This window comes from Agelaius tricolor, unplaced genomic scaffold (genome assembly GCF_023055355.1).
Source record: "Agelaius tricolor isolate 1412-34295 unplaced genomic scaffold, bAgeTri1.0.p SCAF_9, whole genome shotgun sequence".
Classification (NCBI taxonomy): Eukaryota; Metazoa; Chordata; class Aves; order Passeriformes; family Icteridae; genus Agelaius; species Agelaius tricolor.
The window spans coordinates 38,779,863-38,805,409 of NW_027269269.1; the positions used below are offsets into that span (position 1 = coordinate 38,779,863).

General features: G+C 37.9%; 2 protein-coding genes across 2 annotated transcripts in view; both read left to right on the top strand.

Annotated features, from left to right (window-relative positions):
- Nucleotides 1-689: 689 nt before the first annotated feature.
- Nucleotides 690-24,949, top strand: SAMSN1 (SAM domain, SH3 domain and nuclear localization signals 1). The gene is made up of 6 exons (XM_071433701.1): nucleotides 690-858; nucleotides 1,375-1,511; nucleotides 10,790-10,927; nucleotides 17,061-17,101; nucleotides 21,045-21,131; nucleotides 24,935-24,949. The coding sequence occupies exons 2-5, from the start codon at nucleotides 1,488-1,490 to the stop codon at nucleotides 21,097-21,099; spliced, it is 258 nt and encodes an 85-aa protein (XP_071289802.1). The 5' UTR covers nucleotides 690-858; nucleotides 1,375-1,487; the 3' UTR covers nucleotides 21,100-21,131; nucleotides 24,935-24,949.
- Nucleotides 24,944-25,547, top strand: part of LOC139593065 (SAM domain-containing protein SAMSN-1-like) — a 58,743-nt gene continuing 58,139 nt past the window's right edge. The window contains exon 1 of the mRNA XM_071433698.1: nucleotides 24,944-25,002. The gene's annotated coding sequence lies outside the window, so the exon portion shown is untranslated. The remainder of the gene's footprint in view (nucleotides 25,003-25,547) is intronic.

Consider the following 25,547-nt stretch of genomic DNA (forward strand, 5'->3'; position numbering starts at 1 on the left):
CCTGAAATTATAACTGAAAAAGAGGCCTGGGAAAAGCCTTCAAGAAGATTTTTACATACTTCACAGCAAATTGGAAAAGTGTAAGTTAAGGATTTTTCCTTTAAAATCCTAAATCTTATCTGTGTTTGTTTGTGTGAGCCTTGTTTGGGTTTTGCTCATGGTAGAAACCAACTTATGTTAAAATGTATTTATCCTGCCAAAGTACAGACATTTCAAATTCTCTGGGATGCAGATTCAGACTAAGAAATTACTAGAATAAACTGAAAAAGTCAGAAGTAGGAGTGATGAAGGAGGTGCCTGTCCTTTACAAATATGAAGCTGTGGGCCCAAAGAAAGGAAATCAAGATCATGGTCACAACACGACACTGCCTCTCCATTAGTGGTGAATTTCAGCTTCTCTGTTCAGTACCAATTGCTCCTTGTTCAGGTAATCAAATTTCATAGCATTCACATAAAAGCTGTCAGAAATTAATTTATGGGAAATTAATTGTGGGTTGGTGGGCAATATTATTCCCAACATAGTCTAATTTCAGGTATTTAATAATCTGTAAGAATTGAGACTGCCAGTGCTTTTTCAGCATTAATTCTTTGTTAGGCTGTTCTGCTCCACAATTGGTGATGGAATTTTCCTGGTTTATAAACCAGCTAGTGACACAGACTAGTGTTTTTCTCTACAATCACTTCTCCTTTGTTTGCTTGTCTGTATATATTGTAAAACCTCTCACTATAACCCATGGGTCAGCTTTAACCACTCTCAATTTTTTTTTTATTTTCCAGATTTGCCAAGTTTTCAAACGGCAAAATTGGTTTAATCCTAATCTTCATCATCAAGCAACCAACATGTTAGGCAGCAGTTTGGTAACTATTTTTTAGAGTACAGATGTACAATTTGAGATTTTTGCTTGGTTTTTCATTGGTTGGTTGTGGGTATTTTCAGTAATTTGTTTGTGACTCACAAGTTGGTTTTTTTTTCCAAGATCTGTAAGTAAGAAGGTTCCATTCATAATGTCGTCACTAATAATTACTGCATTTTGTGTGATAATTCATGTGTATAGAAAACCAGCATTTCATGAGAATTTCTGTCTTTTGATAATCTCAGTAAATTGAGAAGATTTGTCTTGGAGTTAGTTGCATGTGCCAGTAGTCTCAGACAGAAAAAGTTTTATTTCTCTTAGATGATAAACTTTAATGCAAACAACAGCCTGCAAGAGAGCATTTTCTGAGTTCATGAAAATCATTCAGACCATGCTTTTGTTTTGCTAGTAAACACTGCTCTTTAATTCAGAAAGCAGTTTGTATTGGCCTGGGGAAGCCTGTCTCATTTGATAATGGGCTCTGAATCCAGTGGATTATTGCAGGGATTTTATCTTGCAGTAATCTCCAGGGAGAAATGTACAAACAGCTGGGAGAGCAAGAAGGAACCGCATTGTGCAGCAGGAGTTTGTGGAGCAGAATTTTAGGGTGCTGGAGTGGCTCTCAATACCAACATGAATCTTTTCTGTTTTTCTCTGGTAAGTGTGAACAGACATGTTTTTTTTAGTGGGTTACTGAGTTTATAAACTGAACTGGTGGGTGTGCTTTTGTGGAAAATAATGAAGGGTTTATATCACAAGCAGTTCAAGGGTTGTATAACAACAGTGAGTCTCTTTAGCCTAGATGGAGTTTTTGTGGAAGAAATTGTATGTAGCAAAATATGATTCAGTAAAAATCTAAAGCAGAGAATAGATAATAAATGTGCCATCCACTATCTGGGACTATTGCAAAAACGTGCAGATTTAGTCATGAGGCACTTAATCCAAATATGGTAAAACACCAGAGAAGTAGGATAAAATTACTAAATATATGTATATATGTATGTTATAATTTGTTTTCCACGAGGGATTTTTAATTTTTTACATAAAAGTATGCTTTTTTCCTCCTTCAGTAGTTTGGGAGAACTGCTAGAACTTTTCAAGCCATAGTTTTCTATTAGCCAAACATGAGAAGATGGTCATCAGGAATAAATTAGTCATGGCAATATTTGCACACAGACAGAGGACTTGATTTAAGACCCTCTTTAGTTGGTTTTGCTTTTTTGCATTTTCTCTTTCTGTTTGTTTGTTTTCATTGGTTCGTTGGTTGGTTTGGGGAATTTTCTTTCTAGTTTTTTTTTTTCCCCCTTTCTCTTTCCTTGCCCCAAGGCTATTGCTCAGAATGAACAGGTAAATCAGGATAGGAAATCCACAGAAACTGCTTCTGTTTTAAGAGCTTAACCATCTGCCAATACCAATGCCCAGTATTAGTAATGGTAATTAGCTGAGTATATTTGCTGCATTTACCCAGCATAGTAGATCTGTTTGCCCATTTTTCATCTTTTGTCCTGATGTTTAGTATATCTTTCCCATACATTTAGAAAGAACAATAGAAATCAATATTCAAGCTGCACAAATACAAACTCAAATAGGACAACTGCTTTGTGTAAATCGTTGCTCCTGATTGCTAATACTATCTTAGTGCAGAGTCCTGGTGTTTTCCAGATCATAAGGATTAAAAGCTGGTTTGTACTTAAAGTAAAATGCAATGGTATTTCAGGAATCTGTGACAAGCACCTCTCAAAAAAATAATTCCCTGGGAACTCAGTGACAATTTTGATCATAGTTTAGTTTGAATGCCTATGTATTTGTACAAAGTTAACAGTGGCTTTGTGGTACAGCCTGTAACAGCTTGAAAATACTCATTTCAGAAGTTCTCTGGGAAAGAACTGTTCTATCAATATTTTACTGTTCTGTTGGAGCAGCTCCTTGTTTTCTAAGTAGTTCACTTTTAAAAAAGGTGTTGAGCCTTGTATTAGTAGAGAAACCAACATTTAGATGAAATGTCAGGTAGATTGTGTGAGTGAGAGGAGGTCAAGCTCCAGTACCTCTGTTAGACTGGGTATGCAGCACCCAAGGTTTCTGTGGGAGAGGCAATGACTGCTCTGATAATGGATGGTTCAGACAAGTGAAAGCTGGTGCCATGATAGTTTCTGTAATGAAATAATTAGTTCTGTTTAAAGATTGCTGCTAAGAAGATAACCTCCCTTCTTTACAAGCTTTACACGGGAGCCATTCTGTCTGCTTTGGTAATCTTCTGCTCACCCAGCAAAACACCTCACAAGTTATCAACATCTAAAGATAATTTATAGATCATTAATGGGTTTCATAAAAAGAAAAGCCCTGTGCAGTCCTCTCTGTGCCTGTGACATGGGGCAGTTGCTTTCAATATTCAGATTGTCTAGTTTGGAAATGAGCTGGTGATCCAAGCATGTGCACAGGCCACTTTTACTCTGTCACCCTGTGACCATGGAAAGGCTGGCTGCAAAATAGTTGTAGCATCAATATAAGGGTATTTTTCCCTTCAAGGGAGTCAAGCCAAAAATAATGAACATCAACAACATAATTAGGATTCAAAGGCAACTTTTAAAGGTGTTATGGGAGAGAGTGGCTCAGTAGACACAAATAGCCACCAAGGAATAGAAATCATGGTTGATTTACATCGAGTGAACATCTGGAGCAACTGCTAAACCTGAAACTGTGGAAGAGAAGTTCAGACTATTGACAGACAGAACAAAAAGAGCTGTACAAAAGAAATTATATTCTCATGGAAGTATTTATCTCATGTAGACTGACTGACAAGATTTCAGACTGCAAAAATTGTGTGTGTGTACTTATGTGTGCATATGCATATACTGCTAAAATACTCTGGTTTATAGCTCAGAAGATACCTTTCTACCCTACAGTGGAGTATAGTGGTTGAAGTAATCTACAACCTAAGAGAATGACAATAACATTCTGTTTAACCAGACTTCTGGCTAATCAAAAGTGGTGGAACAACCAGGTTGTTAGAGGAACATCTGTTATTACTGTTGAATTTAATTTGTGTTTGCTTTCATGTCTGTCCATAATATTGAAACATAGCTCTAGCATGAGACACAGTGTTATGGGCCAGTCTTGCAAGTGGTGATGTGGAGGCTAGAGACACATAATAGTCACAGGAAGATTGTGATGAGGCTTTGGAGTCTGAACTGGATTCTCCCCTTCCCTGTGAGGCAAACAGGAATTACTCCAATCTGTCACCACCTGGGAGTCCTCTGATCTACTAGTATGAGTGCTCCAGCATGGGGTACTTCCCCAGCAGTACTTTGTGTCCTGAGTTGACTTCAGGATGATTTGGTTTCTCAGCTGAGATTATTTTTCTCATCAGACTCATTGCCTTGTTCTCAAGAGATTTGCAGGCAAATTAGATTTGCTTTCAAAACCTTGTGTTTTGCCTTCAAAACCTTGTGTCCCTTTTCCATTTACAAAATGATCAACAGGGTAAATGTCCCTTTTTTTTGTAGATATATTATGTTAGAAGGTCAACCTTAGACCCTAAATTTGCAGTGTCTTTTCCATCTCATGGTGCTTAGCATGTCAGACAATTGAATCAGAGCAATACTCTTTGTAGTGTGGGCAATATACAGAGAGAGTCCCAAATGAAGCACTGCTTTTGCATGAGTTGCAAGAAATTATGGTGCCAAACCACCTGTTTTGCTACACTACCTAATAAATATCAGAACCCTACAAATACGATAAGTTAAGTTTATTATTGAACTGTGAATTCCTTTAGTTAAGGTAGAATATTTTTCCTGCATTATTTTCCTAAGTTGGCTCTCCTATATCAAGGATATATGCACTAGGGTTAGCACCAATTCACCTGGAACAGTACCTGTTAGACCTATCCTGATCTATACTCACAACCCCTGCCCTTCAGTGAAGTTTTCATAAGAAAGCACAGCAGAAACCTGTGTAAGAAGGCCAGCAGAGAAAGGCTGTGACACTCCTAATCACAGTGTTGTTCCCATCAGTTATTCAAGTTGAGCACTGCTCTTAGGATTTAAGCCAAACAAGATCCCTTTCATTTGTCTATTTCTTTCCCATATGGTCCCTTTCTAACCACCACTTTTGCTAGGAAAATGTAAAGTTAAGTACTGAGTGAAAGTCTAATCCTCTTAGTGATTTTCAGTAGCATTGGACTAGTTGTGTTTTATTTTGATTGTTGTTTTAAAGATGTGCTGACAGCACAATGTAAAACGTATTACATGAAATGTTATAAGCTGAAAAAGCCCTTGGCACTAAAAGCTAATGTTTCTATAGTGCAGAATGCAGAGAGAATGAGTATTAATAAAAGTGATGTAGTGGATAAATTGTGAATTAGCTGGAGCCTCTATGTTAAAGAAACCATAGAAAGGTGCTAATGCTGCTCTGACTAGTGGGACATGATGGTACTTAGGAATGGACTGGACTTAAAAATATGTTTTACCAAAGAAGAATTAACTGAATGTGGAAAGACCTTCCTCTAAAGTGGTGCATGATTAGAAGAGATCTAAGTGGTTGAACTTTGTAGTGCTTCCCATGTAATCATCTCTATGTAGTCATTGTTCCTTTTAGCTGGATTGCTATCATCCCACCACAGACAGGGTTCCACCCCTAAACCTGAGATGGAAAATGACCTGGCTGCATTACTAAATTCTCCTTCTCTACCTTATGACCAACCTAGTCTCTGCTTGCCATGATGATAAAAATAGCATGCAAAGGGAAGAGCTACAGGCAATAATTTTCTTCTAGATCTGAACTAGGATATTTTGGATATTTTATCCCATGAAACTCCTGAAGCAAAGAGCTTCAGAAAACGTTTTTAATTCTATGTAGGATAAAGGAAATGTGCTAATTACTCCAGAATTAAGTTCATATTTTATTCTGCTATCTCTCATTTTCCTCTGTGATGTTTACTGTGCTCAGGACTACTAAAAGAATTAATGTATCAAATGAAAAAACTTTTCTGACTTGGCAGGCTTTGATATTCAGGTTTTACAGATTTAAGTGTAAAATAACATAAAATAGAAGGGAGAAAGAAAATTTCAATTTCAGTTAAATGCTTTGAGTTGCCCTCAAAGAAAGGCAATTACTACAAGGAAAATATACTCTTATAACAGTATATAGCCAGCAAGCAAAGAAAACAATTTTGAAAACTGAAGATGTATTTTCTCTTTTTTGGGTGCTATCCTTCTTACTCCTGTGCTTTTTTTGTGTGAGTTTTTTTTATTGCACTTGCTTTCCTGGTTGTCCCCTCTCACATCCTTTCCCTCTCTGTCACGTGTTCTCACTCTTTCCTGTGTCTGCACTCACCTGAGCCCACAAAAGCCTCCCTTCCTCTCTCCAGTCCATCTTCTTTTGTGTCCCTGTCTTATCTTTTAATTCTCCCCCCACTCCCTCTTTTCACTGTTCCTTGCCTTTTCTTTTCTCTCCCTTTATATCTTTCTCATGCTTCCCTTTCACAGGAGCTCTCTTTATGCTTCTCCCTTACTTCAACAATGCCATGTATTATTCCCTATTGAGGAGAAGCATATGGTTACGTTTTACATTGCAGAATCCTGGAAAGGTTTTAAACTCATCCTTTTTGTCTAGAACCTGTGATTCTGCACTCTCACCCATTTTCTCTCTTCATGTGACCTCACTCTCTTTTCTGCACCATCATGCCCTTTCTCCCTTGCTTAATACTTCATGGCCACTCAATCTCATGCCCTGGTGCTCACTTTCTTGCACCCTTTCTCCTTCTTTCCTGAGAGCTCTGTTTGTCACAAGGATTCCCTGTCCACCATTTGTCGCATATTCACTGTTTCTCACAAGTTGTCCTGTTCTTTCTTATTCCCTTCCTCACAGCCCCTCTTTCTTCTGGCCTTGCACTGTCCCCCCCCTTTCCAGTAACCTCATCCCTTCCCTCCCAACCTCATTCTCACTGTCTCTCCTGCTTGCACACTCACTTCTTGTGCATGCCTTCTCTTTCTTGAACAATCTTTCTTTTGCCCACCATCTCTTCCTCACTCTTCTGTGCTATTCACACTCGGTTCTTCCCATGCCCCCACTCTTGCTTCCTTGTGTTTGCTGGGGTTTTTTGCATATTTTCCAAGCACACTCTCCTTCTCATGTTCTTTTTCCCTTTTTCTCACACTCTCTTTCTTGTCTTTCTCTCACATGTGCACTTTTTTGCAGCCTTGCTTGTGCATGCTTGTGTTTCTTTGCACATTTCCTTTCCCAAGCACTTGCCCTTTCTCATGCTGGGCTTTTCTTGCACTCTTGCTCTACCCTTTGTGCTTTCTTTTGCGTGTTCTCCTGCTCTCCTGCCTTCAACTCTGCCCTTCTTGCACCCCCTCTTTCCTGTTCCCCCTCCTGCTTTCTCACAAGTGTTCTCTGTTATGTGAGCATTCCCTCTGATGTGGGCTTGCTCTGCCTTACACTCATATTTGCTTTCTTAATCTATCTTGTGCACACTTCCTTTCTCACATCTCACTCTCTCTTTCATGCAGGGATACTTTCTCATACCCCCTCCTTTTCTCACACCTTGATTTCCCTTACATTCCCTTTCTTGTGCTCTCACACTCTTTCTCACAGCCTTGTGCTTAACCTTTTTCAAACCTTGATGCTTTCTTTCTCACTCAATTTCTCTGCTCTTCTCCTTGTTCTTTCTCCCTTTTTATTTCTTGTGCACTCCTTTTCTGGAGTGCTCCCCGGTTTTTGTGGATTTGCTTCTCTTGTGACCTCCCTCTTTCCAGCACCTCCTTGCACATGCTGGCAATTTCTCCTGCAACCATGCTCTCACACACCATGGGCTTTGTCACACCCTTTTGCTTTCCTTTCTTGTGGCCACCCTTTCTCACACTTTTGCTTTCTTGCCCATGTCCTCCCTTTGTCACACCCTTGGCTCATTTCCCTGTATTTGTTCTTTTTGGTGCCCTCCCTCTCTCATGTGCTCACTCTTCCTCATTCCTTGGCTCTTCTCCTGCACTTGCTGTTTCCCCCTGTGCTTACTGTCCACACATTCCTGTGCTTCCTCCTGCACTCACAACCTTTCCAGTCCCTTATGTTCACTCTTCCTCAGGAAAGCTTTACTTCTCATCCCTGTGAAAAATGCCAATCCCTTGTTTTTAAAATTTTAAGAGTTTAATAGTAATAAAATGGTTATAAAAATAGTAATACAATTAGAGTAATAATAATTTGGACAATTTGGAATAGGACAATATGAGACAATAAAAACAAAGAGTTACAGACATCTGGGTACCTCTTTCTGGGCAACATAAGCCCAAGAAAGGACCCATGTTAACAGAGGATTAACCCTTAAAAAAATAGCCTTTTGCATATTCATACAGCTCTTACATGATGCATAAATTGCATTCAAACACAGGATTCTGTCTGTGTCAACTTTTTCCTCTTAATCCTGATGGCATCTTCAGAGATGAGCGAGGAGGGAAGAAGTTCATTTCTTCTGATAATGGAGCAATAAATTCTCTTTCTCTGAAAGATTTAGGTGTCCTGTGGCTGCTATCTGGCTGTGAGTCCTTTCTTTAAAAAAAAATTATCAAAGATAGCATAGTTTCTACTTTAACATTTTGTTATAACCTAAAACTATATTTAACACACTACTTGAGAAAATTAATACAGCATAACTTTCTAACACAACACATATAATATTCATTTTAATATTTGAGAAAAGCCAACCATAAAATATTCATTTTTCACAATCCAACATCTCTGTCTCATGCTCTCTTTCTTCTTGTCTTCTCCTCTCACTCATGGCTTCTCTTGCTTTCACACATTCTCTGTCTCTCCCTTGTTACCTCATCCTTTTCTCTCTCTTCTCCCCTTGCTCCCTGTTTTGTGTGCGGACTCCTCTTTGTGCACTCACTTTTTCTTGTGTTCTTTCTCACAGCATTTGTGCTTTCCCATGTGCTCCACTTGCCTGCCTCCTCTTCCTCAAGCCCTGGCAATTCTTCATGCACTTCTTACTCCTTGTGCCCTCACTCTTTCATACGGACCTGCTGTTTTTTCTGCACACTGGCTTTTTCTTATATACTCACCCTTTCTCACACCCTTGAGCTCCATCTTTCTCACACAAGATCTCTCTCTTTCTTGCTTGAATTTGTTCTCACATTTATCCTCTTTCAAGCACTAATTCTCACATGCTCCCCATTACGCTCTTTCTTGATTTCTCTAGTTCTTCCTCTCCTCCCTCTCTTGTCCTTCCTCTCTTCCCCCCTTCTCCTCCCATCTTTTTCTGTATCCTTTTGGTGTATTTTCTTACTCTTTTTCTCCCCCCCACTACTCTCTCCTTTCACTGTTCCTTGTCCTATCTTTTCTCTCTCTTTTTAGCTCTCTCATACTCTCTTTCACACAAGTTCTCTTCTATGCTTCCATCTCTTCATTAAATAATCTCTTCACCAAAGTTGTGTTTTATTCCCTATTGAGGAAGCATTTCACATTTCCCTTTGGTTGCATTTCACATTGCAGAACCCTGGAAGTGTGTAACAAGTTTTTAAACATATCATTTTTGTCTAGAAGTGCTCCATCCACAACTTCAGATGGGGAGGCTGAACCATCATTGCTATATGGCACAATACTTACAGTGATAAAAAATAAATGCAGTAATAAAAAATATGCAGTTGCTGTCAAAATCCAGGCTCAGCTGGATGTTCAGCACTTCCATGTGTTTCATAAACTAGGCACAAATTTCCCAGGAAGCATTAACTCATTGGTCCCTAGAATAGGCTCAAGTATGTAACTTGAGTATTTTCAAGAAGTTCACCATGAAATATTTCTCCCAAAATATTTATTTTGGTTTATCAAGAATCTAGCAGACTGAAGCAAATAAATATCCATTGATAAACATTGTGCTTGCAAAAATTAGTCATGTCTTTGAACTGCTGCTCCACCAGTCAAAAATATTGCCTGTAAAGCTTTATGTATTAATAATATAACTTCAAATATACATCTGTGTTTATCTTCTGTAATAAAGGAACAAATGCCTTTAAATAATAATATAATATGTTAATTTCAATGGTGTTGCTCTGCTGTAAGTCACACTGCTATAAATTTGATTTATTCTTTAATTAATGCAGTTAAAATTAGTAATCAAAATTCATTGGGAAAATATTCAGTGCAGATCAAAATGGCAACATCTAAAATTTAGGATCATCAGTTAGAGTGTCTTTAGTTTTGCCATCTGCTTTCACTTAACTCTTGAATTATGAAATGGCAGTGTGTATATGTAATCCTAGCTCTTGGAGTTGTGGGATAAATGTGAAAATCTTAGTTTCTATTAAAATGTTTATATTCTTGATGGTTGGGTAAAAAGAACCTGACATGTGCATTAAAACCCAGAGTTCAAAAATTTAAATGCAAATTGAATTTTTGATTCTAGCCATTATCATTATTTTGGGGACCTAAACCATAATTGTCAAATTCTGGGTGCTGGCAGCACTGTTTCTCTCTAGTTCTAAGTAATGGGGTTATCTTTCTGCATCAAATTAACTTTTCTTTTTTTGTTTTTTTCCCCTATATAGAAGTACTAGCTAGAAAACATTTTTATGGTTCATATAAAAGCTTTCATGGTATATGGTTTTCATAGTTTCCACAGGAATTTTCATGTAGTGTTCAGTTGGAGATTTACACCTGGTTTTACTCCTTCTGAGCAGATAGTATTCATTTTTACTGTACCCTGAGCTTTAACATGGCAATCTGTGGTGTCTAAGTCATGATGCTGTGAACTCCAGCATTTGGATACTTACTAAAATCAACATCTATATGCCTTTTCAGAGAAAAACACTAAGTAAAGGATTTCAAAAGACGGGGGAGGTAACACAAATTCCATTATGCAAATCACACAAACATCTTCCTTTTTAAATTACAGTTAATTGAATATATTTGCAAATGTTCATCTCTGTTTAAATGTATTTCAGGAGGGATCGATGGACAGCCTGTATGAGCCTGTCCCAGAGCATCAGGAAGCCAAGGATACAGCTACCCTTGAAAGCCAGGCTAGCACTCCAGTGAGCACACATGGAAACTCTGGACCACCTGACAGGTCTATGTCTTTGGTAAGTAATATTTCATTGCAAAGCATGCAATGCATTTTGCAAAAAAACCTTTGCTGTGTACATGGGCACGTGTGTCTTCTGCTGCCTTACCTGCCAGTTTGAACTATTTAGGCTCTTCAGAGCCACTGTTCATATCTCATCTCTGTAGCCAATTACCTGATTTCTGTCCAGTCACACCAGCACACTTGAAAAGCAGGTCATGAGTTTCTCTAAAGCAAAGGGAGATTAGTACAGCTGCACTGGACAAGGGAATTTCTCTTTGCAAGTAACAGGATATGAAAGCTCTAGGTACAGTTATTGGTATGGTTTGTCTCTAAAAAATAAACTATCACTGTCTTTGGTTGTCCTTTCTATTAATACAGAAAAATGCGTTTCTAAAGCGTGAGTTACATGAATTTTGTAACTGATGGCCTCTGGAATAAACTTGACATTTTACAAGACCTCATTAGGCAAACATGTGAAGAAGGTTGTCTTCTGGGCTTTTTTTCCCTTCCTAAATGATGTTACCCTACTTAATCCTTTCTTATTTACATGTTGTTGGTATAATAGATGATGCTTTGACAAATTCTTTAACGTGGTATATTAAATTTCATAATCTTATTTATTTCAGAATCTCTGTTCTCTGCTTTGCAATGTGCCTTTGCTTATAATTACTGTTTCTATTTCAATGTAAGATGCAGTCTGGTGATTGAATGAAGGGGAAATCAGGATGTTCATCATTCAGAGGAGACTGTCCTCCCTTCAGATATTGTGCCAAGCTTTACCCACATGCACTCTGGTACCATGTACCTGTGATACTGCTGGGCCTTTGGTGTTGCAATATCACACAGCAGGTTTGCACGCAGGGTTTGCCTGGAGAAAGTGCTGGAGCTGGTGGGATGGGAGAATGCCTGGGGAATTGTGGCATGTACTTGTTAAATTGCTAAAGGACTGAAAACAACTTGTTCTCAGACCCATCTGCTGTAACCACTTTACTTTGTGCATGTTCCTCTCTTCCACATAATCACCTTGGGACTGTAAATAATGGTCCTGGTTTTGAAAGTGTAGCAGTGCAGAAATCTAAAGATGATTCCTCACAGCATCAACCTGTGCTGATGATCTATGAGCCTGGGCTCTGAAATGTCCCTACATTATAATTTTCCTGCAAAAGGTGGGAGATGCTCTCCTGAGTGACAGGGTTTTTCCCCATTACCAGGCTGTGGTCTTGTCACTATAAGAATGAGCTACCAGTTACGAGTGTATAATTGTGGTTGTTGAAATGTGGCTGTAACCTCATCCTAGCTTGACTGGAGTATGGAGTATTGTGGGAAGCTCTAGTTATTTGTATTTGTGGACTGCATGCCATTCTACATGCCCATAAATGAACATTATAGTACAGTTCCTACATCCATCCATTTGCCATGACCCCAAACCAACTTAATTTTCAGTGACTGCTACACTAATATTGCCTTGGCCAATAGATGTTCATCTGTTAGAAGCAGTATTTAGACAACATAAAATGAAAAAGGCAGATTTTTTTTTTGGTTTGTACCCAGAATAGGATATGTGACATCCTAATGGACTTTGCAATAGAAAACTAATAGAAATTGCCCTTTATTTTCTCAAGATATGGTAAAGACACACCCATAACACTGTGCTCTGCTATGGTTTTCACAATGTGTAAAACTAAGGCTTAAAACTACAGTGATTGTTTACATCAGGCTGCTTCTTGCTTTTTCTTGTTTTATTTTGCTTTTTATGTGGCAGCATCTTCAGACTTTTCATTGTATTGTGTTAGGCTTCATAAATTATTTGGCTAAAGAAAAATAATCAACCTGTCCAGTAAAGAATTTTGTTTTCCCTGAGCCAGCTTACAGAAGCAGATTTGCTACTAGTGCAGGATTAGAAAATCCCATACATGAATCTGAACAAATTTTAGCGAAATATCTTGCACATTGTGGGACAGTACTGCACAGCCCATGAAGGTACATGTATAACACTGAATAGAAGAATCCAGCATTTTGGTTTCTGTTACCTCTTATCATGTATTTTTCTTTTTTTAAAAGAGGTATTATGGTGATGGCACATTTGTTCATCATTAAATATACAGCTCATTCTCAATAAAAGCAACACTAAATGGGGTAGGCACACTTGGCTCACTAGATACTAACAACAAGCTTCCCAAGTCTGGCTCTGGGTTTTATTTTTTGGTTTAAGAGAAAATAAAAGAATTAAGCTCAGCACTTAACTAAAAATACTGTCTGAATGCTGTGTCACCATGCTGGCTGTAGAATCAACACGATTATTTATAAAATACTTTCTAGAAATGGAAAACAAGATTAGTGATGACGTGTCAGCAGTAAGACCTATGGAAAAATGTGGCTAAGGCCAGAGGCCTGTGTGTAATCTTATCTGCTATTTCTGGCCTGTGAGTTATTACAGCTACACCTTGGATGAAGCCGTTAAGCTTATTAACCGAGCCCATTTGTACTTCTCTCCCATTTTTAATTCCGTCACTCGGTTCCAGGCTGCGGGGCAGCCCCCACAGCATGATAAATTCAGAACATTATTGGCTCCACTTAGCCATCCATCATTATCCAGTAATGCACGTACATAAGTGCACTGCTAAGTAGTTATGGACTGGAGTGAATCTTTAAATGGTTGGCTGAAGCACGGCAGGTTCCGCAGAGCTGCTAAACCTCCAAAGGGTGGAGCAGTCTGGCACAGCACACTTCCTCCTCAGGAGGCTTCGACCCTTCCTTTTTCCTCTATAACTTCAAAATCAACAGGGCAGGTGTGCAGGATCAGATCTCCTCACATTTAAAAAGGTTGATCAGGGCTAGAGCAAAGTCTTCCTCGTAATGCAGCAAGGTAGTGATTTTCTTGCAGTGAACTCATCTGTTGTGATTTGTCCTAATCATAGCTGGGCTGTGAAGTTCTTCTGGAGATGTGGGAAATACGGGGTAGTGTGGTCACGGAAGCTGTGCGGGACATAATTTACTGAACACAGTCTTTGAACATTCCTTTTTGGACCATGACTCTGGCCAAGCATTTGCCCAAATGACACATCCCATATGAAGAAAAAGCTGTCTTTCATGTACACTGTTCTACTTCACATGACTCCAGAGACCTGTTTAATATCCAGAATTGTTTGCCAGGGATGTTCCCACTCTGGGTTCCTGTGGTAGCCTGTTATGCACACTTGTCTTTTGATTTTAATCCTCCTGGAGAATTGGCCTGTTAACTTTGTGTTTTCTTTGCCTGTTGCTCAGCTTTAGTGATATTCTCAGAAAGAAAGAAAACAATAGATTTATGGAGTTGTTTTTGTAGTTCATGGATAGGAAATCTGAATTGGACTTTCCTCACAAACTGCTGGTAGCCATGAGCACATAATGAATCACACAGGTACTCTTTGCCTGTAACTTTTAATGCTATTAACTGGGAAAGTGAATTTCTACCTCTTGTCACCTGGTGTCACAATCTTCTACCTCATGAGCTGTCTTCAGCTTCTCAGGGAAAGAGCCTTCAGTATTAAAACCATTTTCATGTATGTCCTGCCTGAAATCACCAAATGTCAAAAGATCCACGTATTTTTGACTTGCTGACCATTGACTACCCTGTATATCAGAAGAGTGCCAAAAAAATCAGTTGTTCTAAGCTGTTGCCAGGAATATCAAACTCAGTTGTGATAGCTGCCTTAATCTGCAGTCTTATAATTGTCCTTTGATCCCAGTGAGGGCAAGAAGAGGGCTGGTTATCTGGAATGGTCATTTCCCTGATTGCAAGTCTTAACACACACAGGAGCTCTAGGTTTTCTCAGCCAGCTTGGAAACACCACAGGATTTAATTCAATTCCTTAATTCAGAGTTATTTGATAAAATCAGGAAGAAAATAACTTTATCAATAATTTCATCATGCAGGGTTTCCTCCTACACAGTTTTTTCCTAGGAAACATTTGGGATAAGGAAGGAAAGAATTGTTCCCATAAACAAGATAATTATGCTCTTTAGAGAATGTGGAGAGTAGAGTCAAGGTGAACCTCTATTTACATTCTAAGATAAAATATGTTTTTAGAAACTAGTTTCATTTTAAAGTTGCATATAATTTTAAATGTAGTCAATACTGAAAAGTTACTTTGAAAAAGTACAAAACAGGGTAATTTTTTATTGAACCCAAATTTAGCCACCTGATTCAGAAACAGCAGGAAGAATGCATTGAGTGAAAGGTGCCATTTTTAAATGGCTGTTTAAGTCTATTATTTATTTCATTTTGGCACTGCATGCCACGCTATCCTGTGAACTCACCTTAGTCATCACCTCAATATGTGATGTACTGTCATCATCAATGCAAATTTGCTGGACTTTAGGAATTGATTTCAAGCTGTGGAGCAAAAGATTAAACACTGCTTCATGCTCTACACCAGCTGTTTGGTGTGTGAAGATGTGAATCAAATCTTTCAAGGTATATTGCCACAATGGGGCATGTCACCAATTTTTCCCTGGATCCTATACAGGTTCTAAGTTACAATATCCTTTGATCTCTGACCTCTATGGATCATGCTTCCTTTAGCAAACCTGTTTGAAATCAAATATTTAATATTTTTCAATAAAATTTGACACGACCCTTTTAAAAAAGACCTAAAATCACTTTTAAATTTTTTTTTACTTCTTTGTGTTTGTACACCTCAGTTAGTAATTTCTCTTGAGTTATTGAAAATACTTGTCCCAAGACTAAAATGCTGACATTTTTTTCAGCAAGAAATTTGTCTTACATTTCCTACATTATTTCCAAACGAGTGATAAATTTTGTATAATCTTTTGATCTACATACAGCATCTGTGAGCAAATTGACACAGGAAAAAAAAATATGTTGAAACTGCCTACAGTTATTAATATTCACAAATATCCATGCTAAAAGCACCTCTTACACTCAGCTAAAATGACTTAGCACAGAAAAACAGCCTTTTCTTAATGTACTGTCTAAAAAAGCTTAAAAAAATCTATGATGAGTTTTACTGAAAGGAGGGGAAGAAGTATAAAATGCTCAATTATGCACTTTAAAGGTTTTATGTAGTACAGGTTTTGGTTTTTTATCATGCAACCTGGATGGCATTTTTAAATTACTGTGGTCAGAGCCATACAGATGTAGTTAGTGCTACAAGAAGGAAATAAATTAAACTTAATATCATGAGAAATAGGTCCAGTTAGACTAAATTTACAGATTTATAAAATAATGATTGGTTATATCATTTTTTTTTAATGCCTCTTGTTGCACAACAGATTGAAGTGGTATTATCATGGACATTTTTTAGCCCAGTTCCTGCTTTTCAGGCTGGAAGAAATAAATAAGAAGAAAGTGATACAGTGCTTTGATATCCTGTCTCAGGACATATCACAATAATATAGGGACAGAGATCTCTTCTGTCCTAGCATGACATCCTTAGGTTTTCCTACAGTTAAAATTAACCTCAAGTCCATGGTTAACTGCACAGCAAACATGCATTGAGATGTTTTGGTATCATTTGCCCAGCAAGGCACCTTTTTGTTCTCTCTTTCAACAGCTACATCACTTCTCCTCCTTCCCATGCTTGTCAAGATATAAATATTTATTGTCTGGGCCCTGGGGGCTGTGTGATCTTACTTCCAGGCCAGTGTTTGATTCTGATTTGGTCCCCTTCTGGGTTTTCAATTTTATTTGCAGTTTCCTGCCCTGTTGCACCCTGTAAATCCCTGCATGTTTGGGCTTACAGGGTCTGTGTCCTGTGTCCATCAGGAAACCATATCCCATTGCAACCTGTGGGTATTTTAATCCTCATAAAGTTCCAAAGAGTCATACTATGGAAGAAATATGATATTCATTCCTGGAGTATGAGCATGGTTCTCTGGTTTTTCAGGGGTATTATGGGTGTCAGCTTCCTGGGAGCTATGGATAACTGAAGCCTCCTGAAATCAGGACACATAATTACATATATTCTCTGCTGCCCTGTGTCCCCACAGCTCCAGCTGTTGGAAAAAGAAAGGCTAGAAATGTTAGCAGATATTAAAAAGCTCACATCAAAAGTATATAATTCATTGTCTTTTCAGTGACAAAAATAACAGATTTGGATTAAACATTTTGGATTTTCATAGACCTTTTTTCTCTATCTTTTTAAAAGGAGTTTCCTGACTTTGAGAACACACTGACCAAAAAAAGAAAGTAAGTTGAGACCAATTCAAGGTCTACAGAGTGTCACTCTATTTGTCTGTACCTTTCATCCTTGTTGTTTTATTAAGGTTTGCCAATGTTGCTTTCATTCTCATAGAGTACATCTATTAATGTTGCAGCTGAGGAGCACATAACAAGCTTGTAATGCATTCCTAAGGCTCTTTTGCCATGACTTTTTCATATCCACACAGCTTTCTTCCAAAATATCAGAACCAGGACAGCTAAAATCAAATGCAGTTAATCTGAGCTTAGTTTAACCATATGTCTGCTTTTCAGAGAGATTGAAGTGGTAACCTATTTTATAGCATGTTTGCACCATTGACCTGATAATCTCCTGAAGAGGGTTTGTTTGTTTGTTTGTTTGTGTTTTTAATCCAAGCAAAAAATTTGTTTGCAAAATGATTCGGATAAAGCAGGTCAGACATAATTTTTTATGAATCATTTTTGTGATGGCAACATGTTTTGAATCCCATTCATGGACACAATGCTATGGCTTGAGCTAATGATCAATATTTATTAGCAGGGAGAGGAATTTATTTTGAAAATTCTTTTTTTTGCTGCATGTTGAAGTTTATTGCATTACTGAAGTGGAGCCCTTCAAATTAAATCTGAAATCCTGCCTAATGAAATGATACAGACAAATCTTATCTGTCTGCTGTGACAGACCTGAAAATCCCTGGAGTTTTTGTTGGTTTTTGTTTTTTTCATCTGTAGGTGGGGCCCCACTAGACTCAGAACATCAATGTTATCTGTGTCTGTTGCTGAAAAATCTCAAAATGGGTAAAGATTTCTAAGAAAATTAAGAGCTCTTTTGTCTTAAATAAGAGTTTTAATCTATTTCTTGTCATCTGATAAAAACACTAGTAACTTATCAGCTTCAAACACAGAGACATGTGCACTCATCTGTGAGATCTCAACTCTATGTCACCAGTCAGGACTCTGAAACTCCTCCCAAAATTTCATTAATTAAAATATGGACATAACTCCAGTACTCATGGATTTCTCATCATTCTCTTAGACTTTAAAGGAAGTCAAACTATTCTTTAGGCCTTATCAAGTTCTACCAGATATGCTGAAATCACCTAGATGCCTACAAGTGCCTTGCTTAGATCAGAATTAGGTCTTCCCCATGAAAAAATTAGCAGTCTGTAGCTAAAAATGTCAAATTTTACAATGCAAATAAACTATTCCTTTTGAAACCTATTGCAAGAAAAAAAATTATAAGAATTTAGAAGCATTATGGAGATAATTTGACTGATCAATTAAAAAAATAAGTTTTAAGAAAATAGTTTAAATCAACATGAAAATATTTTGTAATTAAAATTATTTCATTGTGTCCAGCCATCACTGTCCTGGCATGGCACTCCCAGTGATAATGCAGAAATTTCCCCATTGATCTTTCATGTAGATATGGAGGAAGCGAACGAGGAGTTAATCATTCTCTGTTCCCCACAATGGGGCAACAAAGGAAGCACCAAATTATATGGAGTAGCAGAAATAACATAAGTACTCCTTGTTTAGACGAGAAGAATTAAACAGTGGAATTCTGGAATCACAAAATCCAATCATTTTAGAAGGAACTGGTGGATACAGACCAGTTCCTTAAAAATCCCACAACTGTTTAGCTGCACCCTCTTCTTCAGGAAACCCTTCAGCACCTGCATGACTGAGGATTTTGGGGTCCCAGATTTTGTGCTCTTTCCCTTCTGCTGATCATTGTCACAGATTAGACAATCCCTGCTCTATTATAACCATTGCTCATCAACTTCTCTCTGCTGGGTTTTTAATGGATAAAATGAAGCATATTAACCTTTATTCAAAGATTTGTTTTCCCCTCTCTAATCTATTCTTCAAGTTGTCCTCTATGAACTGCTGACCACAGATGGAAGCTCAAATTAGGACTAATCCTTGATGTAAATGTGCAAAAAAGCTCAAGGTTTACTGGGGCTTTTTGCACATTCAGGGTCCTGGGGATGGTATGTTCCTATGTAGCTCTTTGGTTCAATCCCTTATCATGTCACCAAACTTAAGGCAATAATTCTAAAAGTTGTAAGACACTTCAGATCATGTCTAAAGGAGAGCATATCTTCTTTTCTTCCTGATGGGTTCCTTGGATTCCAGCATGAATTCTTCTCTTCAAAAAGAAACTTGAGTCACATATTCTTGCAGAATGGAGCCTCAGATGCTTTCAGAGCTTTGTGTGGCATGTGGGAGTAGATGACTGGGTGAATGAGACAAGTAACTCCAATTAAAGCCAGTGGGAATAATACAGCTAAATCCCTGTGCCCTGCTTTGAAGAATTAGTTTGAAAATACCCATATTTGATTAAACACACTTTAATTTTTTCATTCTGACTTTCAGCTAATGGTAAATTCTTTTAATTCTTTTAGATCCATCCAGAAGTCCATGTCTGAAAATGAAGCATTTGGTTAGTAGCTGCTTAAATCATCTACTGTTTACTTGCTAATCTCAGAAAGCCAACTTTAATTAAGGGTCTGGTTTGTTTTACAGCTGTTGGAGCAAATGCAAAGGAAAAGAAAAAATAGAATTAAGCTATCAATATATTCTCCCCTCTTCCCTGCTTGCCACACACACATGTGTAGGTAGATATTGAAAATAAACTGGTTAAATATAGAAACCACATTGAGATGAAGAACCTGTTATGGGACAACATTAGAAATACTCAGTATGTCCCGTGTTTCTTTTAATCATTTCAATAAAACCCTGACATGTCTCTGATCTAAGAAAATTCAGGTCCCTGCCCTTTCCTGTTTTAAACTACTTTGTGAGAATTTTCACAAACAAGATCACCCAGAAGGAAATTCAGGGGTTTTGTTAAATCCATCCTGACACTGTGTATTGTTATCTACACTTGTGTTTCAATGGGTTCTATCTTGTAAATACTCTATAGGAAATAATCATCAGCTTCTTAAAAGTAAAATTTCCTGGATTTTTTTTTTTTTTTTTCAGTGAGAGCTTCCTGTTATCATGCTTTCATTTATTCTTTGGAGTTTTGGTTCAGTTGTTGAATCTAGTCCTTGCTGAGTACAAAGGCTATTGTATGTGGCTGTAATGATGTGGCTCTTTTCCACAACATGTCTCAGATAGATGAAAGCTCCCCTGTGTTAAGGCTTCACTCTGCAGCCCTGCACGGGGAACACTTCATGCAGGACAGCAAACTGTAATGAATTCCCTGCACCTGACAGGATCAACAAGAGCTTTCACAAAGAAAATTTTCTGAGTGAAACCCAGCATTAAATAAAACTCAACAAAACAAAACCAAACAAATCCAGAAAGCACAAACCCCAAATAGCTGTCTGCATGTTGTGAAGCACGGGCACTCGGAAGTTCACTGAAAGAGCAGGAGAATGGCCATCTCCTTCTCAGAGCCAGCCTAGTTCAGCCAGCCAGGCTGAGACAGTCCAAGCCTTGGAGTCCACAGGGCATCCCTGTGGGCATCTTGGATGCTATTCCTTGCAAACAATCTAGCTCGGTAATGAGAGACTTAAATAATAACAATAATCTTAAATAAAAACAATAATGTACAATTAATACAATGTGCAATATATAATACAGTAATTATACAATTCCTGGAAGCAAGACCAAGTTACAGATAATCTACGGGATCCTAGGTCTTAGATCCAGGGTTAAGATAACAATCATTCTGATCATGTTTTAACAGTGTTAAATGAGGTATTAGACCACAGCAAAAGATGATAAAACTTCAAGTCTGACCGTAATAAATACCATCCATCCATCATCCATCCATCTTCCTATATTGCAAAATCATCAGTTCATTCCCATGTCTGAGCAGATGCTTCAGTGTTCTGCAAGCTTGTTTGATTTGCATGCTGATGCTATTTTTATAGAATTTCCTGTTATTTCACGGGTTTGCTATGAATTCAGGTGACTGCTCTCTGTGCTTTTACTTTAGACAGGAAAAATGTGAATGGCACACTTTGGCAGGGTTCCAGGAAGCCAGAGAATGATTCCTACATCAGAAGGCACTGCCATCTTGAAGGTAATTGCTAAACATATTTCAGCTGATTTTGCATTTTCAGCAAAGTATTTAAAAAGGCATCTTGGAAAATTTCTCATTTTTCGCCAATAATACAGCTAAAAAGATTGTCAGGTCCTTTAGAGATTTATTTTGTCCTCAAGAGGGGTAAAAGATGTTAGAATAAAGCTTATCTTAAAACTGGGAAGATAAGAACACACTCTATGGCCCATTCACTCTGTAGTCCATGAGCCAAAAGAGACTTTCCCTGCAGTAAATTACCAGAGTTGTGTTGTATAGGGTTTGCCAGCTGCAGTAATCCATGTTTCCTGGGTATTTTACACAGCTTCAGATATCCAACAGGAAAAGGGTGCAACTTTTCTCAGAAGAAACTTTTTGTGGCAGGTGCAAAAGAGAGATGGCCAAATTTTAGATGCAAGTACTTTGTCTGATTCTCTTTCTAAACCTGTTCTGACTAACTTTATTAAAACAACCTTACAGCTAATATTAGGAAGTTGCTAATGACACTGCTTAAGAGTGCACCAATATAGATTCATTAAAATAACATTGAGTATTAACAAGTGAGCAGTTACCTCACCTATTTAAACACAAACTGGACTTTAAAAATCAACATCCTTTGATAGTCTGCTGATGTTGCTTCCAGGAATGGAATTTATATTTGTACTTTTCAAAGTTAAGGTAGAACTCCTACTGTTGTTTAATCAGACCAAACCAGACAAGAAGCAGAAACCAAGATATGTGAGATTAAAGTGAAAGTATGTCTTGTTCTCAATTTAAACTAACAAATTTGGAATTTCTCCTGCACAAATGGTCTAGAGATCATCCACTGATAGGAGATTCCACTATTACATGGATATGTCAAGTAGAGCAATGGACAGGGCACCAGCTTTCCTTCTGAATTTAGTTCAGCTCACTACTTGGAGTTAAACTCTTGAGTGTTTGAAAATAGATCTGAAATTGCAATACATTTTGCATTTGCCCATCTATGGACAAATTTGGTTTCTTGAACCAGAACCAGAAATAAGAGATGACAGGAAGATTGAGAGGAATTCTTGTACTGAACTAGTGAGGGGAAAAGGGACCTTCAGTAAATGACATTCAGTAAATGTCATTGACTTGCAAGGAACAGGTTCTAATGATAGGTGAAGGAAATATTGGGTGTTTCCCTCCTGACAAGTCTTTAACCAAAACCATTTTGGAATGATTCTTCCAATGATACTCCAGAGGGTACTGGATTGGAAGTGGGGAGAGGCTGATGAGAAAGTAGAACTTTCTGACCTTCCTACAAAGTCTTTTCTACTCCAGGCATTTTTTACCCTTTTAAATATCCAAAGCATGCAAAAGAAGCAGTGAACATTTTAAAAGCTGACAAGTGTTGTAATTGAAGGGCAGGGGCCCAGAGGGAACAGGAAGCAAAGCTGGCAGCTAAATAAAATCTCCCTTTCCCCTACTGCAGTAAAATTATTTCAAGGGAAGTCCCCTTCACACAGTAGTGAAAACCTTTGCAAGGAGATTTACAGTGTATCGCTATCGATCAAGATAATTCGTCACTATTGATCAAACTTTTCTCTTAGCAGAGATAATCCTTCAAGGTCTTCAAGTCTATTGCATAAAATTAATTTCTGCTAGATTTTAAAAGCTATGTATGGTGGTCACCATAGACTTCTCTGCTTACTTCTGAGCTGTATCCACAAATCTGTCTCAAATCTCACTGAAATAACTGTAGAGACATCCATAGACCCTGGTAGCCCTTGGATGAAGCCCTTGATGGCAGCATGTGTATTATTACATCTACAAACCCAAGCTTTCCAGGATGAAAATGCAGTGAGCACATACATATCCCACAGACACAATAGTGGAAAACATCTGCCTTTGCTCACAAGGCCAAACCCAAATAATCAGCACAAGATCTGCCAGCCTAAAAGCATCACTGTTGAAAAGGTGACTGTGCAAGTCACAGTCATTTGGCTTCCATGAAAGATTATGGAAACAAACAGGGAAAAGCCAAAACCTCTCAGAGCCAGTGGATGTCATTTCTCCACTGCTCCTAATTCATTCCACAGGAGGGTGACTGGTATCTGTTGGCAGACTTAGGAAGACAAGAACACTGCAGCTCTATTTGAAGTTCATTTATATATTTTGCATGGGGGTTTTTGTGTGTTTGTTGGTTTTTTGTTTTTGTTTTGTCTTGTTGTTATTGTTGTTTGGTTGGGTTTTTACACAAACACTTTATTCCATAATTCAGTGGGCTGCAGAGCTGATCTCAGCAAGATGTAAGAGCATTGTGGGTGCAGGATATTATGGCTAACAAAAGGCATTGTGGTTTGGGGGGACCACTGAGGTTTGCTTTAATAACTTGCTGGTTTAATTTGGGTTTGAACAATATTATGCCAAAAGCAGTGTCACTGTATATAGGCTGTCAGGTTAAGGGCTTTCTATGTTGCCCCACAATTGTTTATGATTCAGCTGCAAACAGATACTCAGTAATAGTATTTTGGATTAGACTGTGAGAGGAATTTGGAGCAAAGAGCTGAACACTGCAGGATTGAATTTCCAGAGCAAGCTCACAGAGTGTAGGGATGTGATGTACAGAGATGCATGCAGGAGATAGAAACAGGACCAGAAAGAATCCAGTTATGTTAATCTGGTGTTGCATGAGCACTGCTCAACATGAGTTATGGTGCTCCTGGAAGTCCAGCTAGCTATATGATGAAATAAACAACCAGATTGTCAGATGCCAGGCCCTCCGTGACTTCAGGGAGATTTGTAGGTGCTTAAGACAAAATCTGGATCAGGATTTTATGTGCCTCTTTGAATATAAATTTTAATAATCACATTCAGACCCTTTTTCCATGTGATAGCTAAAGAATCTAAGTCACAGAATTGTTCCTTGAATTACTCTTTCTTTTCCTGTTAATAGTAGGGAATGCAATCAGTCTTGCTTGCATACAGTTAGTTTTTGTGGATCTATATGTTAAGTAAGCTGTCCTTTTGCAAACAGGAGAACTACTGATGCCGTAAGGTATTCCACAGAAGCAATAAAAATGCCAAATTAGGATTAATGATGAAAAAACCCAAAACATTCCTGCTGTTTTCTAGTGACTTTAGAAAATGTGGTGTGATTAGCAGATATTTTTCTTCATTTTTTTTTTCTCCCTGCAATGTCTGAGTGATCCTGATATCTGTTCTCATGTAATCTAATCACTAGGGCTGTCCTACAGTTGCACAGTGGTGGGTGCTTTGCCTTAAGACTGGGAGTAAAAGTAAATCTTTCAAAGTAAGCTTGCTTAAAATATTTTTTCCAGACTTGTTTGACCTATTATTGCTCATTGTTGTAGTGAAGGTTAATACTCTTCCCATCCAAACATTCATTTATTGCAAGAGATGGAAGGATGTTCATCCTTTGAAAGCAATTTCTAATCTAATCTAAATTAAACAGATTTCAGTTGAAAAGATCGTTTTTGCCCTTCATTTTTTGTATGAATATTCTAGACTTTGCTGCTGTAAATGAGCAGGGCAAGAGGAAAGTCACAGTGGGGTTCTGGGTTAGTAAACTGAGGACTGAGTACAGAAGAAGAAATAAGCACGAATGAGTTTTCTTTCTGTCAGTCAGTTTGCCAATTTGTTCTACAGTCTCACTTCAAAGCAGTTTAATATAAAATGTGTGCTTAAATGATATAAGATTAACTTCAGAGAGTCAAAATGTCAGCTTAAAACATCAAGTGCAATTCAAATGATATTCCTCATTAAAACATAAAGCAGGACATTTTAAAGCATGTTTTCTCTTTTTTGGTCATAATTCACAGAAGATAATATTATTGCTGATGGAATACATTTGCTCCAAGGAAAGAAGATAGAAGAAACAACATGTCAGGTGAAACAACTACTCTTTTTTTTTCAGAATCTAAATTTTCATTCAAATAAAATTTCATTTCTTGTTTCCATTCAGCATTTGCCCAGCCTAAACTTCATACTCAGTATGCCTCTGTATTTTAGAAGCTGATTTTAAAAGAAGACTGTGGTGACTTCCAAAGTTGTTCATGATTTTTCTTATGCAGGCCATATGGATTTCATTGCCTAGAAAACCTCTTCCTTCCCTGAGTGAATACATTTCTGCTAAATTGATGTGCTAGAACTGTGTCTGGCAAGATCTATCCTGAGTGTTTAGGTCTGTCTTGCATGATCCATACAAGCATATGTATCCTAATGCTCTCTGAATTTCTATCAGCATATACCATATCTCTTCTTCCTACATCTGTACTGGTCATCCCACTGGCATGAGGAATTAACAAATTCTGATCACTGGGTTTGCATAATCATAGCAACAACTTAAAATTAATGAGCAGCAGAGGTGCTCAGCAGAGGTGCTGCAGAGGTGAGCAGCAGAGGTGGGGAGAAAGACTGGTAACTCTGGAATTG